Source organism: Populus alba, chromosome 1, assembly GCF_005239225.2.
Source record: "Populus alba chromosome 1, ASM523922v2, whole genome shotgun sequence".
Classification (NCBI taxonomy): domain Eukaryota; kingdom Viridiplantae; phylum Streptophyta; class Magnoliopsida; order Malpighiales; family Salicaceae; genus Populus; species Populus alba.
This window is the reverse complement of record NC_133284.1, coordinates 19248987-19263786: the sequence shown is the minus strand read 5'-3', so window position 1 is coordinate 19263786 and position 14800 is coordinate 19248987. Positions and strand designations below refer to the sequence as shown.

General features: G+C 36.4%; 2 protein-coding genes across 4 annotated transcripts; both read right to left on the bottom strand.

Annotated features, from left to right (window-relative positions):
- Positions 1–2450: 2450 nt before the first annotated feature.
- Positions 2451–9268, bottom strand: LOC118054885 (uncharacterized). Of its 2 annotated transcripts, none has more exons than XR_004688571.2 (3): positions 4173–4262; positions 3354–3410; positions 2451–2641 (listed from the first exon to the last, which is right to left on the bottom strand). XR_004688571.2 is itself a non-coding variant. In XM_073410759.1 (3 exons), the coding sequence occupies exons 1-3, from the start codon at positions 9266–9268 to the stop codon at positions 2613–2615; spliced, it is 786 nt and encodes a 261-aa protein (XP_073266860.1). In that variant the 3' UTR covers positions 2451–2612. The 2 variants fall into 2 exon arrangements, 1 of the variants encoding a protein (XP_073266860.1); XM_073410759.1 differs by lacking the exon at positions 4173–4262 and adding an exon at positions 8569–9268.
- Positions 9269–9280: 12 nt separating this feature from the next.
- Positions 9281–12462, bottom strand: LOC118054882 (uncharacterized). Of its 2 annotated transcripts, none has more exons than XM_035066655.2 (3): positions 12260–12462; positions 11436–11492; positions 9281–10067 (listed from the first exon to the last, which is right to left on the bottom strand). In XM_035066655.2, the coding sequence occupies exon 3, from the start codon at positions 10064–10066 to the stop codon at positions 9281–9283; it is 786 nt and encodes a 261-aa protein (XP_034922546.1). In that variant the 5' UTR covers position 10067; positions 11436–11492; positions 12260–12462. The 2 variants fall into 2 exon arrangements, 1 of the variants encoding a protein (XP_034922546.1); XR_012170463.1 differs by lacking the exon at positions 9281–10067 and adding an exon at positions 10498–10722.
- Between the last annotated feature and the right edge of the window lie 2338 nt (positions 12463–14800).

Genomic DNA, 14800 nt, shown 5'->3' with positions numbered 1-14800 from the left:
TTTGATCTTTAAGGATTGACTAGCCTTAATTTTGCATGTTGGAGTTTGATCAATTTTTTTTTTCAAAATACACATTGAAATAAACATCTCATGCTTTCAAAACAACAAAGAAACAAAGAAAATACATGTTTCTTTAAAGGATGAGATGTGATCCCAAAAACAAATGCAAAAATGGCAAAAATCCCTAACAAAGATGATTGACAGTTTAACCCCCTTCTTGGATCAACCTTTCTGGCAATATCTATGTTTGCCAAGCATTTTCGATCATTTGTTCTTCTGAGGATGTTGTGACAATATGATCAGTGACATCATCTTTCACAAACTCAACTCGATTCTTGAAATTTATGCAACTGTTCAACTGAATGGCGCAAAATCCCCCAATGATATTCAAATCTCTTTTTTGGATTATACCACCTAGGAAACGGTGGTTGTATGGGATTTGATGGAGTCGGAGCAATAAGTCCAGAGTCTAAGAGATGCTGGTAGACATACTCGAGTGGCCGAGGTATGTCAATCTTGGCAAAGACATGTGAGACATGGCTAAACCACATAAATAAGGTTTTCCACCTTTAGAGTTATCTTCTGATTCATTTCTCATTATTGTTTTGAAATCCATGACAGAACCTTCAATCTTTCCCCTCTTCATAGCTTGTTCATTTCTTTCGACAATCCTCACAACATTATGTCAATCTTCCAATGTTGTTATAGTTGTTTATAGATTGTTAGAAACCTTCCACTAGCTATGTAATCTTGGCAGGGCATATAAACATGCAATACCACCACTGCCGACATGTGGAATCACGCGTTGTCTCAACTGGAAGAGAACATTGATGAATCTAAAACTTTTTTGTCTCATCTTTGATTGCTCATAAACAATGCAACAAAACAGACACTTATAGAAGGAGTTCTGCTTTATTGAAGTTTAAGTCTTCTTCCTGTTTTTCAGCCCAGGTTTGTCTCTTCTCCCTACTTTTAGGTTTTCAAGCTAACACTGAAGAGAGAAAATTGTAGATGATCTGAAACTACTACATCCCTTCTTGGATTCCCCCCTTGCAGAGCCACAAACAAATTTCTGTAGAGAGAGCTTTGCCATGTAAAAGTTCAATGTCTAATCATGGTATTTTTTTTCAGACCAACATCTTGTGCTGCTGAACTAGAATTAAGCTCACAGTTGGGGGAACTTCAAAGAAGACTAATGCACTATGCATAAAAGGCTAGCAGTTATTTGGTGCCCTTAAAAGATGTGGAGGCGATGAACAATTAACAGTGCAATTGAACAAGAACAAAGGTTGTCATTAGTTGATGACTGAAGGCATTGCTGTTATTGTTTAGGACTGAAAAAGAGAGGCGTAGCTTCAATTGAACATGGACACGCAGTGTTCCCACAATAGACTACAAACATTCCCTTTCCATTCGATGATCAACACTTGTTTAAGTGGATTTGAGTCTTGCTACTTCATCTTTGATGCTCTCAGCTTCCTTTTAACAATGAGCTTCTCTCTGACCCCTTTCTTCATTTCCCATCTTTTTCAGTCCAGTGTAGTAGACCTCGGGTAGGGGAATCTACTTTTCATCCCGATACATGAATGATAAAATATGAACATGTGATTTGTATGATAAACTCGCCCTTCGAGGGGTGACATACGGTCACAACTCTTGCATGACGAGACAAGAATTTTTATTCTTGCTCAAACTCTGTCGCACCCTAACGGTGGAGCGCGGCGTCGCGGCGACCAATCGATTGATTTCAGGGTCTTTTGTTTTTTTGTAAAGGGAGTCGCCACCTAGTATTATGGTCACTAGGAACCCTAACTGGTCTTTCAGAGATTCTAAGGCAAGGGACTGGTTGCGTAAAGGGAAGGTATTAGCACCCCTAGTACGCCCTACCTAAGGTAAGCTGCTTGATGTTTGGTTTGCTCTATAATTGCTATGGTGTTGGTGTTTTCTAATCCCATCAGTTTTTCTAGGTTTGATTCAAATAAAATTTCATAAGATAGAAATCCAAGGAGATTCTATGTGCTTCGAAAGCTCATTTTTCCCTTAGTATGTAACAGTCTCAAATCATGATGTCATGAAATCTCCAAACATTTATTTACCAATGTCAAGTATTGGGGTAAACATGTCTAAATTTATGGGATTTTTTTTTTTTTTTGAAAATTTCGGCAGAGTTTCCTCTGTTTTTGTTGGTACCAAGTTATCGACAACACTTCTAATATATATCATTATGACTTCCATCTTGATCCAATCATCCTGGATCACATTCCAATCATCAAACAATATCGCAATACTTATACTTATCAATTAATAATCAACATAAATGTACTCCAAAGCAACCCAAAGGATAAACAAATTCATCACAAACATAATAAATGTTAACTAACTACTTAAATACAACATTAAGATTAAGAGTCATATTATGTTTATAATAAATCTTATCTTATATCATTTTGAAAATGATTTGATCATACTAATAACTATACATATATATAATACATCCACTACCTATTACACCTTCTACTTGATTTTTACATCACAAAAGGATTTACATTGAAAGTAACGACATGAATATTACATTCCAAAATGGTAATTCATAAACAGGAGAATTCCTACATCTAACGATCTGCATCACCTCGTGGCATACCTGTTTCAACAACAACCATATTAATTAACTTTCTCATTATATTAATCTAACATTAAATAATTACTCTTAACCTTGGAAATTTAGTACTTTCTACTTCAATCTAACTTACTCCTATAATTTACATAATCTTTTAGGACTTAAAAATCCAACTAATTCCTCTTATTTACCAAATACATCTAACACTTCCATATAGATACCCAAAATTCATTTTTTCCTTCCTCGGTTACCAATAGACCCAGTAATTCCATTCGAATTACCTATCATCCAGCTAACCTTTTTTGTTAGCCAATCAATCTGGTAATTACATATAAATTACTCCTTATCCAGTTAACCTCTTTGTTAACCAATAAACCCGGTAATTCTCTTTATTACCCAAAATCCGACTAACCATTTCGGTTAGCAAAATCAATCCGGTAATTCCATATGAATCACCCAGTATCTGGCTAATCTCTTTTGTTAGCCAATCAATCCAGTAATTCCATTCGAATTACCTAGCATCCGGCTAATCTCTTGTATTAGTCAAAAAATCCGGTAATTCCATACGAATTACCCCATATCCGGTTAACCTCTTTGTTAACCAATAAAACCAGTAATTTCACATAATCAAAACTCAAATTATTCATTTGCTCCATTCATTTAATATCAATTAAATAAGCAACATAGATAATTAGGAAAACTACAAATTACAAAAAGAGGTGACTAATTCACCTACCTTCTGTTCGGGATGACCCAGCTCCTCCTGTCTGATGACCAGCTCCAGACACAGCTCCTGAATCAATCAAGTGTCATTATATCATTAGTCCATCAATATTTTTTTCTTATGTGCTGAAACATAAAGCACATAATATTTTTATTTGTAATTTGTTCTAATAAAAATTCATTCTCAAATATAACATCATTATTTTACATACAACCTCATATTTAACTCAAGTTACTTCTTTGTTTTCTCTATGTTCATAATTCCTCCATCAAATTATTCTTCTATTCTTTATACCCTCACATCATATTATTTATTTTATTTAAATACTATATTCAAACACAATCTAGGCATCTTGTCTTCATATTTTCTTTTAACTAGTTTATTTCTCTTTTAATTTGAATTTACATATTATTATTATTATTATTATTATTATTATTTTCTCAACTTAAATGCTATCTCTTCATTTAGTCTTTCTTACATTTTCATTTATCATGATTAAACATGGTTTTTTTCTAAACATTAACATCAAAACTCATTCTCCCATTTTTATTTTTATTTTCTTCATTGGCCGAATGTGATGTTTCTTTTTGCTCCCCCAAATCTCTCTTCATTTACTTGTTATTTCAACTTGTTTTCATTCTATTCCTCTTCAATTTCATCATTTTCCCTTCCCCTCCTAATTCCCCCAAATTCACATAAGAACCCTAAGTTCAATAATCTAGGATTTAAGGGAAACTAAGGTAAAGTTCCATGAAATTACTTCCTAATTTAATCAAATAAGCTTAGGAAAAACATCTAAATCAACATTAAATCCAAACTTCTCATGCTTACCTATTGTTTTTCTTCCAATTTCTCTTCTCTTCCAAGGTTAGCTGAATTCCCCTTCTCAAATCCTCCTTCCTTCACTTGATTTAGTGTTTTTATAAGTTTTAACTTGCAAGTTTATAAAGTTACTCTCTCAATTTCCTTATTGTTTTTCCTTACTTTTCTCTCTATCTCTCACGTTATGCTCTGTTTTTCTTTTCATCTTTTGTTTCTGCCCATTCGGCAGTTAATAGCAGAGAAGGAGGGCTTATATATTTTCTTTTCAATGGCAAATAACTATTCTACCCCTAATGAGCATTTTTGCCTCTATTTGACGGTCCTTATTTTTTTTTCTAGCACTACCGAGCTCCATTCATCTTAAAATTTTAACCAGGTTTTATTCAGTATATTTTAAGGTTCCTCAAAAATTTTCGGCTCAATCCGATGGTCGGATTAAAAATTACGTCCAATAACGTAAAACTAGTCGAATTGTGATTTTTCGTCAAATTTCCGAATTTCTCTAAAAATTCTGAAATTTTAACCCAAGCTAAGGCATGATATTAGAACACTCCACGAAAATTTTCAGAATTTTCTGATCACCCAATCAAGAGTTACGAATTATTTTGTTTTACCTAAAACTAGTCAATTTATGAATTTTCGTCAAATTTCAGAATTTCTCTAAAAATTCTGAAATTTTAACCCAATATAAGGCATGATATTAGAACGCTCCACGCAAATTTTCAGAATTTTCTGATCTCCCAATCAAGAGTTACGAATTATTTTGTTTTACCTAAAACTAGTCAATTTATGAATTTTCGTCAAATTTCAGAATTTCTCTAAAAATTCTGAAATTTTAACCCAATATAAGGCATGATATTAGAACGCTCCACGCAAATTTTCAGAATTTTCTGATCTCCCAATCAAGAGTTACGAATTATTTTGTCTTACCTAAAACTAGTCAATTTATGATTTTTCACCTGGAGGTTTTACATTCTCCCCTTCTAAAAAAAAAATTTCGTCCTCGAAATTTAAATTCATACCTCTATAAGAAAATAATCCAGGATATTTCTTCATCATTTCTGACTCTCTCTCCCAGGTTTCTTCTTCTATTTGAGAGTTTCTCCACAATACTTTTACTAACGGCACCCTTTTATTTCGTAATTCCTTTATACTTCGGTCCATAATTTGCACAGGCTGTACCTCCATAGTTAAATCTTCCCGCACTTCCATCGGAATTTGTGGCAAAATTCGTGTAGGATCCAAATTTGCTTTTCGCAGCATCGAGACATGGAACACATTATGTATCCTATCTAAATGTGGTGGCAGTAGTACACGATAGGCAACCGTCCCAATTCTTTCTATAATTTTATAAGGCCCGATATACCTGGGTGCTAATTTTCCTTTCATTCCAAACCGAATCACATGCTTCCATGGAGCAACCTTTAAAAATATTGCATCTCCAATTTGGAACTCTAGAGGTCTCCGTCGATTATCTGCATAGCTCTTTTGCCGGTCTTGAGCTTCTTTCATCCTTTCCTTTATCACCTTCACCTTATCAACCGTGATCTGCACCAGTTCAGGTCCTAATAATTTTCTTTCCCCAACTTCATCCCAACATACTGCAGTTCGACATCTCCTTCCATACAATGCTTCATATGGTGCCATTCCAATAGTAGATTGATAACTATTGTTATAAGTAAATTCTACTAATGGCAAGTGATCCTCCCATTGACCTCCAAACTCTAGAATACAAGACCGCAACAAATCTTCTAAAATTTGTATTGTCCTTTCAGATTGCCCATCAGTCTGTGGATGAAAAGCTGTGCTTAGATTCAATCTGGTACCCAAAGCTCGTTGTATACACGGCCATAACCTTGATGTAAACCGAGGATCCCTATCAGAAACTATAGAAACTGGTACACCATGTAATCTCACCACCTCCTTAATATATAATTGAGCTAGTTTTTCAACCGAATCCCCCATCTTCATAGGCAAAAACAAAGAAGACTTTGTCAGTCTATCCACAATCACCCATATGGCATCGTGTCCTTTCCTACTTCTGGGTAGCCCAGACACAAAATCCATAGTGATATTCTCCCATTTCCATTCTGGAATCGGAAGAGGCTGTAATTCTCCAGCCGGTCGTTGATGCTCTACTTTCACCTGTTGACATATGGCACACTTGGCCACATATTCTGCTATCTCCTTCTTCATGTTTGGCCACCAGTAACTCTCCTTCAAATTTCTATACATTTTCGTGCTCCCTGGATGGATCGCCAATTTAGACTCATGAGCTTCTTTTAAAACTTCACCTTTTAAAACCTTATCATCAGGTAAATATATTCTTTTTCCCATCACTACGAGCCCATCATTCGACATTCGAAATGAAGAGTCTTGGCCGACTTTTACATTGCTCATTTCTTTCTTTACTTCGGGATCTTCACCTTGAACTTTTCGAATCTTTTCTCTCATATCAGATTGTAGCATTAACGTTGCCAGTAACATTCCTTTTGAAGTCACATTCAAGTGCACATTTAGCCCACCAAGTTCCAAGAGTTCTCTATCACCTCGCACTAGTAAGCCACCAATAAAAGCTTTGTTCTTCCGACTTAGAGCATCTGCCACCACATTTGCTTTTCCCGGGTGATAGTCAATAATACAATCATAATCTTTGATTAGCTCCATCCATCTCCTCTGACGCATATTCAATTCTTTTTGTGACATTAAGTATTTTAAACTTTTGTGATCTGTAAAAATCTTTACCTGTACTCCGTACAGATAATGCCTCCATATCCTCAAAGCAAACACCACAGCTGCCAGCTCCAAATCATGTACTGGATAGTTCACTTCATGTGGTTTTAACTGTCTGGATGCATAGGCGATTACCCTTCCATGCTGCATAAGTACACAACCCAAACCCTTACTGGAAGCATCGCTATACACGACAAATCCCTCTTGTTCTTTTGGTAAAGCCAATACTGGGGCTGAAGTTAGCCTAGATTTTAACTCTTGAAAACTTGTTTCACACTCCTTTGACCATTCAAACTTAACTTCCTTCCGAGTTAGCCGAGTCATTGGAGAGGCTATCGTGGAAAATCCTTCTATAAATCTTCTATAATATCCAGCTAAGCCCAAGAAACTACGAATTTCAGTCACATTTGTAGGTCTTTCCCATCTCAATACTGCTTCTATCTTCTTCGGATCCACACTAATACCCTTCTCCGATATCACATGACCCAAAAATACTACTTCGTTCAGCCAAAATTCACACTTACTCAGCTTCGCATACAACTTATTTCTCCTTAAGGTCTCTAACACTTCTCTCAAGTGATTTGCATGTTCCATTTGTGATGAAGAATATATTAGTATATCATCAATAAACACTACTACAAACTTATCCAGACAGGATCGAAAAACCCGATTCATCAAATCCATAAATATCGCTGGAGCATTAGTTAATCCAAAAGGCATCACCACAAACTCATAATGCTCGTAGCGAGTTCTAAAAGTTGTTTTCTTCATATCTTTCTCCTTTATCGTCACCTGATGATACCCTGACCTCAAGTCTATTTTTGAAAATACACACGCCCCTTTTAACTGATCAAACAAATCATCAATTCGTGGAAGGGGTACTTATTTTTTATAGTCACTTTATTGAGCTGTCTATAATCTATACAGAGCCGTAAAGTTCCATCTTTCTTTTTAACAAACAGCACAGGAGCCCCCCAAGGTGAAACACTAGGGCGGATAAACCCTTTATCCAGCAATTCTTGCAATTGTATTTTCAATTCCACCAATTCCGCAGGAGCCATTCGATATGGTGCCTAAGCTACTGGTGTAGTTCCAGGCAGTGTTTCTATCGAAACTTCTACTTCTCTCTCAGGTGGTAACCCGGGTAATTCCTTTGGAAATACATCTGGAAACTCTCTTACTATAGGTATTTTATCTAACTCCATTTCTTTCTTTTCCAAATCTACTACATAGGCAAGATAAGCTGTACATCCCTTTCTTAATAGTTTCCTAGCTGTCATGACCGAAATTATACTATTTGGTATGATGTTCCTCTCTCCTCTAAACTCTACCCTCCTACCACCCTCATCTTGGAGAGTTACCGTTTTAGTAAAACAATCAATTTGGGCTCTGTATGTTACTAGCCAATCCATTCCTAAAATCATCTCAAAATCGTATAGGTCTAGTGGTAATAAATCTACCCTCATTTCTACATCTTCTATTTTTACCCGACAACCCCTGTAAACATACTCTATAAGTACGGTTTCCCCTAAAGGTGTACCAATTACTACCCCTTTTTCCACTCTTATAGGTTGCACTTTCAATTTATCTTCCCATTTTCTAGCTACAAAGGAGTGGGTAGCACCAGGATCAATCAATGTATATACATGTTGAGATTCTAATAGTAAAGTACCTGCAACAACATCAGTGGCAGCTCGCACATCTTCCTGAGTCATACGAAAAACTCTCCCTTGAGCTCCCCCTCCTGGTACTCGAGGTCGACCTCGAACAACACTAGTCCCAGACTGGGCAGGTCTACCCGGCCTGTCCACGGTCACAGACTGCTGCTGGCTCTGTACTGAAAAACCTTGTCTCTGTGTCTGCCCTATAGTCCTCTGGGGACACTCCCTCCTACGATGACCTGGCTCTCCACAATGATAACATGCAGCATCTAGATAGGGGCAATCCCTCCATCTATGTTCCTGTCTGCATATATAACATCTGCCAGATGTGACCAAACAATCTCCAGGATGTTTACGCTCGCATCTCACACACAGGGGATAAGTAGTCATCCTGGAGCCCTCTGCAACTCCTCCTGGTAAACTAGTCTGTGGGCGTGACCACCCTTCCTGTGAGCTTTGCATAGGTCTACTCGATGTACCCCCTGATCCCAGATTTCCTCCCTTCTTTCTGAACTGACCAAAATGTCCTCCTTTTCCCTTTTTTGAAAAAGGAGGTCTCCCTGTAAATGATGCAGGCTCCTTACGCTTTTCTGCTCCCATAGTACCCTGTCCATCACCTTCTCGCTGCCCTGCGGCTGCCACGGCCTCTAGAGACTGAGCGGCCACTATAAAATCTCTCACTGTCAGAAACTGCAAGGCAGCCAATCCCATCCTCAGCTCCTGTCAGAGTCCATCTCGGAGTCTCTCTATCCGATGTTGCTCAGTCGGTAAATAAACAGAAGCAAACATAGAGAGGTCCTGAAACCGCCTCTCATATTCCAATACTGTCATGTCTCCTTGAGTAAGAGCCAAGAACTCCTGTTCTTTGATCTTCCGATGCTGTCGGGAATAATACTGGTTCTCAAACTCTGTCCTGAAATCCCTCCATCTAAGAGTCTCAGTAGCCCGTCTCTCTTTAACAATATCCCACCATGTCTGGGCTCTGTCCGATAATAACTGAGTAGCACAATCCACTCGGAGCTCTGCTGGTACTGCTATTTGATCCATAGACCTCTCTATCTTTCGTAACCATCGCCAGGCTATCTCAGCATCCTCCTCTCCCATAAATGCCTCACAACCTAATTCTCTTAGACTCTTTACCCATCGAACTAAGGTGACCACATTATCCCTAGGGGTAGTACTCAATGGTCCCGCCATCTCTGTCATCACTGCACGAACCAACTGTGCAATATAAGCTGGATCTAGATATGGTGGAGGTGCTACACCAGGGGGTGCCGCTAGTGCTACTGTTGGTGGGGGCTGAGTCCCCTGCCCATCCCCCTCAAATATCCCCTGCTCATCTCGGAGTCCAGATGACTCTCCTTGTCCGGATTGCACCGACCCGGCTGGCACAAAAGATGCTGTATCTACCAGAGGATCTCTCTCTAGTCCTCTATCTCCTGTCTCAACTAGACGCTCGTCCCTCACGGGTGACGAGTCAGCTCTGGCTTCTTGCCGTGTACGCACCATCCTGAAACAATATTCTTTTGCATTAATAATGGTCTCCTGAACTTTAACCATGCTCTGATACCAAAATGTAACAGTCTCAAATCATGATGTCATGAAATCTCCAAACATTTATTTACCAATGTCAAGTATTGGGTAACATGTCTAAATTTATGGGATTTTTTTTTTTTTGAAAATTTCGGCAGAGTTTCCTCTGTTTTTGTTGGTACCAAGTTATCGACAACACTTCTAATATATATCATTATGACTTCCATCTTGATCCAATCATCCTGGATCACATTCCAATCATCAAACAATATCGCAATACTTATACTTATCAATTAATAATCAACATAAATGTACTCCCAAAGCAACCCAAAGGATAAACAAATTCATCACAAACATAATAAATGTTAACTAACTACTTAAATACAACATTAAGATTAAGAGTCATATTATGTTTATAATAAATCTTATCTTATCATTTTGAAAATGATTTGATCATACTAATAACTATACATATATATAATACATCCACTACCTATTACACCTTCTACTTGATTTTTACATCACAAAAGGATTTACATTGAAAGTAACGACATGAATATTACATTCCAAAATGGTAATTCATAAACAGGAGAATTCCTACATCTAACGATCTGCATCACCTCGTGGCATACCTGTTTCAACAACAACCATATTAATTAACTTTCTCATTATATTAATCTAACATTAAATAATTACTCTTAACCTTGGAAATTTAGTACTTCTACTTCAATCTAACTTACTCCTATAATTTACATAATCTTTTTAGGACTTAAAAATCCAACTAATTCCTCTTATTTACCAAATACATCTAACACTTCCATATAGATACCCAAAATTCATTTTTTCCTTCCTCGGTTACCAATAGACCCAGTAATTCCATTCGAATTACCTATCATCCAGCTAACCTTTTTTGTTAGCCAATCAATCTGGTAATTACATATAAATTACTCCTTATCCAGTTAACCTCTTTGTTAACCAATAAACCCGGTAATTCTCTTTATTACCCAAAATCCGACTAACCCATTTCGGTTAGCAAAATCAATCCGGTAATTCCATATGAATCACCCAGTATCTGGCTAATCTCTTTTGTTAGCCAATCAATCCAGTAATTCCATTCGAATTACCTAGCATCCGGCTAATCTCTTGTATTAGTCAAAAAATCCGGTAATTCCATACGAATTACCCCATATCCGGTTAACCTCTTTGTTAACCAATAAAACCAGTAATTTCACATAATCAAAACTCAAATTATTCATTTGCTCCATTCATTTAATATCAATTAAATAAGCAACATAGATAATTAGGAAAACTACAAATTACAAAAAGAGGTGACTAATTCACCTACCTTCTGTTCGGGATGACCCAGCTCCTCCTGTCTGATGACCAGCTCCAGACACAGCTCCTGAATCAATCAAGTGTCATTATATCATTAGTCCATCAATATTTTTTTCTTATATGCCGAAACATAAAGCACATAATATTTTTATTTGTAATTTGTTCTAATAAAAATTCATTCTCAAATATAACATCATTATTTTACATACAACCTCATATTTAACTCAAGTTACTTCTTTGTTTTCTCTATGTTCATAATTCCTCCATCAAATTATTCTTCTATTCTTTATACCCTCACATCATATTATTTATTTTATTTAAATACTATATTCAAACACAATCTAGGCATCTTGTCTTCATATTTTCTTTTAACTAGTTTATTTCTCTTTTAATTTGAATTTACATATTATTATTATTATTATTATTATTATTATTATTTTCTCAACTTAAATGCTATCTCTTCATTTAGTCTTTCTTACATTTTCATTTATCATGATTAAACATGGTTTTTTTCTAAACATTAACATCAAAACTCATTCTCCCATTTTTATTTTTATTTTCTTCATTGGCCGAATGTGATGTTTCTTTTGCTCCCCCAAATCTCTCTTCATTTACTTGTTATTTCAACTTGTTTTCATTCTATTCCTCTTCAATTTCATCATTTTCCCTTTCCCCTCCTAATTCCCCCAAATTCACATAAGAACCCTAAGTTCAATAATCTAGGATTTAAGGGAAACTAAGGTAAAGTTCCATGAAAATTACTTCCTAATTTAATCAAATAAGCTTAGGAAAAAACATCTAAATCAACATTAAATCCAAACTTCTCATGCTTACCTATTGTTTTTCTTCCAATTTCTCTTCTCTTCCAAGGTTAGCTGAATTCCCCTTCTCAAATCCTCCTTCCTTCACTTGATTTAGTGTTTTATAAGTTTAACTTGCAAGTTTATAAAGTTACTCTCTCAATTTCCTTATTGTTTTTCCTTACTTTTCTCTCTATCTCTCACGCTATGCTCTGTTTTTCTTTTCATCTTTTTGTTTCTGCCCATTCGGCAGTTAATAGCAGAGAAGGAGGGCTTATATATTTTCTTTTCAATGGCAAATAACTATTCTACCCCTAATGAGCATTTTTGCCTCTATTTGACGGTCCTTATTTTTTTTTCTAGCACTACCGAGCTCCATTCATCTTAAAATTTTAACCAGGTTTTATTCAGTATATTTTAAGGTTCCTCAAAAATTTTCGGCTCAATCCGATGGTCGGATTAAAAATTACGTCCAATAACGTAAAACTAGTCGAATTGTGATTTTTCGTCAAATTTCCGAATTTCTCTAAAAATTCTGAAATTTTAACCCAAGCTAAGGCATGATATTAGAACACTCCACGAAAATTTTCAGAATTTTTCTGATCACCCAATCAAGAGTTACGAATTATTTTGTTTTACCTAAAACTAGTCAATTTATGAATTTTCGTCAAATTTCAGAATTTCTCTAAAAAATTCTGAAATTTTAACCCAATATAAGGCATGATATTTAGAACGCTCCACGCAAATTTTCAGAATTTTCTGATCTCCCAATCAAGAGTTACGAATTATTTTGTCTTACCTAAAACTAGTCAATTTATGATTTTTCACCTGGAGGTTTTACATAGTATTTCAAGAGCTTGGGACTCGTAAATCGCAAGGAGGAGGAAAAAAAAATAGAAATCTAGGGCGCTAAAAAAACCTATATTTTTTAGTATTTTTATACTTTCACGGCTCGTAAACCGTGGAGTAAAAAAAAAAAAAAATGTCTTCGATTAGAATCAAGGTTTCTCTCACGGAGCTGTTGATGAAGAAAACAAACAACCCCCTTCCCCGGTTCCTTAATTTTGTCATGCTAGTTTCATACAGAAAAAGAAAAGCTTGGGACAACATGCTCTTATAACACATATATATCATAGACTATGAAACCAAAGCAAGACCTGGCCGGCTATTTCACTAAAAAAATGGAAGGACACAAACAAAAAACGAGCTGCTGATGAAGAAAACAACAGCCCCCTTTCCCGGTTCCTTAACTTTGAAAAGAGTGAAAGACAGGAGATAAAAAAGAAACACCAAAGGCTAACCAAAGCTTAACATCGTCAACTATCCAAGACTCAAAATCACGGCAGGAACAACACAAAGCAAACGGGTATTATACAGTCTAAAATGGAAAACGAATGTGCAAAACAAAAAACGAAACAGATACAAACGATTTAAAGGCAGCAAAGGAGGAGAAAACTAGGACTTACCTGCAGGTCTCGCTGAAATGGTTTTACTGCAACAGCTGCGGGTCTCCTGCAATGGTTACTGCAACAAATCTATTCTGCGTTTTTTTTTTACTCTGCACTCTCTTGCGTTTTTCCTTTATTTTTCTGCTCTCTTTCTGCTATTTTTTTTTCGGCCCCCCTTAGGTCATTAGAGGGGCTTATATATACTCTAAATATGTCTCCATTTAGGAAGGATTCAAGGCATTAATCCTAAGACATAAATCCCTACTGATTTGCAGTAAAAAAAACGCAAAAGGAAGCTGCAATATTCTGATTTTATGCTGGTGCTTTACGTCTGATTTCTTTCCAGTTTTAGAGGAGGGTGTGGCTATTTTCTTTCCTTCCATAGGACCAGCTGCTCCATTTGAAATGAGGCAAGAAAAAAACGTGGTTGCAGCTCCGAAATTCAGGCATGATGACAGCGAAAAAAGGAAAGAAATCAGATGGAGGGTGCAGCTGCAAAGTCTCATTTTCCTTATTTCGGTGTGGAAAAAATCATGTCATTTATGATGATCCAGCCCCCACTCCAGCTTTCAATATCCTTCTTCAATTAAATCCCTCATTTTAACAATTTTCGATTCAGTCCTTGGTCCAAAAAAAATCCTTCGAATCAGCCCCGCGAACAATTTTCTGCCTTCACGTTAGATATTCAAATGGGAATATCTTGAGCTTCTGATATCGGAATCAAGTGATTCAAAACCCAAAATTATTCTATGCATCTAGGACTACAACTTTGATGAAGGAGTCGAAGTCAGATAAAATCTTTTTACATAACAGAATCTAGCAGTAATGTGGTTGGTCAAAAGGGATCTCCAGGTCTAACTCAAAAACTGACGAATGCCGAGAATCCTGATATGACTGAGTTTGAACTAAGAACAAAAATCACAAAAAGTAGGCCAAAAATAGAGTTTTGTTAGTGCAGACTCGGGTCAATATCCTTCTCGCGGCAGAATTCTTTGCCTTCACGTTAGATATTCAAACGGGAACATCTTGAGCCTCTGATATCGGAATCAAGTGATTCAAAACCCAAAATTATTCTATGCATCTAGGACTACAACTTTGATGAAGGAGTCGAAGTCAGATAAAATCTT

Excerpts from the sequence above, each read along its gene's own strand:
- LOC118054882 (XM_035066655.2), bottom strand. The coding sequence starts at position 10,066 with ATGGTGCGTACACGGCAAGAAGCCAGAGCTGACTCGTCACCCGTGAGG.
- LOC118054885 (XM_073410759.1), bottom strand. The coding sequence starts at position 9,268 with ATGGGATTGGCTGCCTTGCAGTTTCTGACAGTGAGAGATTTTATAGTG. Across the intron at positions 3,411-8,568 it reads TGCCACTGATGTTGTTGCAG|GAGCTGTGTCTGGAGCTGGT; the intron begins GTACTTTACTAT and ends TGATTGATTCAG. Across the intron at positions 2,642-3,353 it reads TGGGTCATCCCGAACAGAAG|GTATGCCACGAGGTGATGCA; the intron begins GTAGGTGAATTA and ends TTGTTGAAACAG.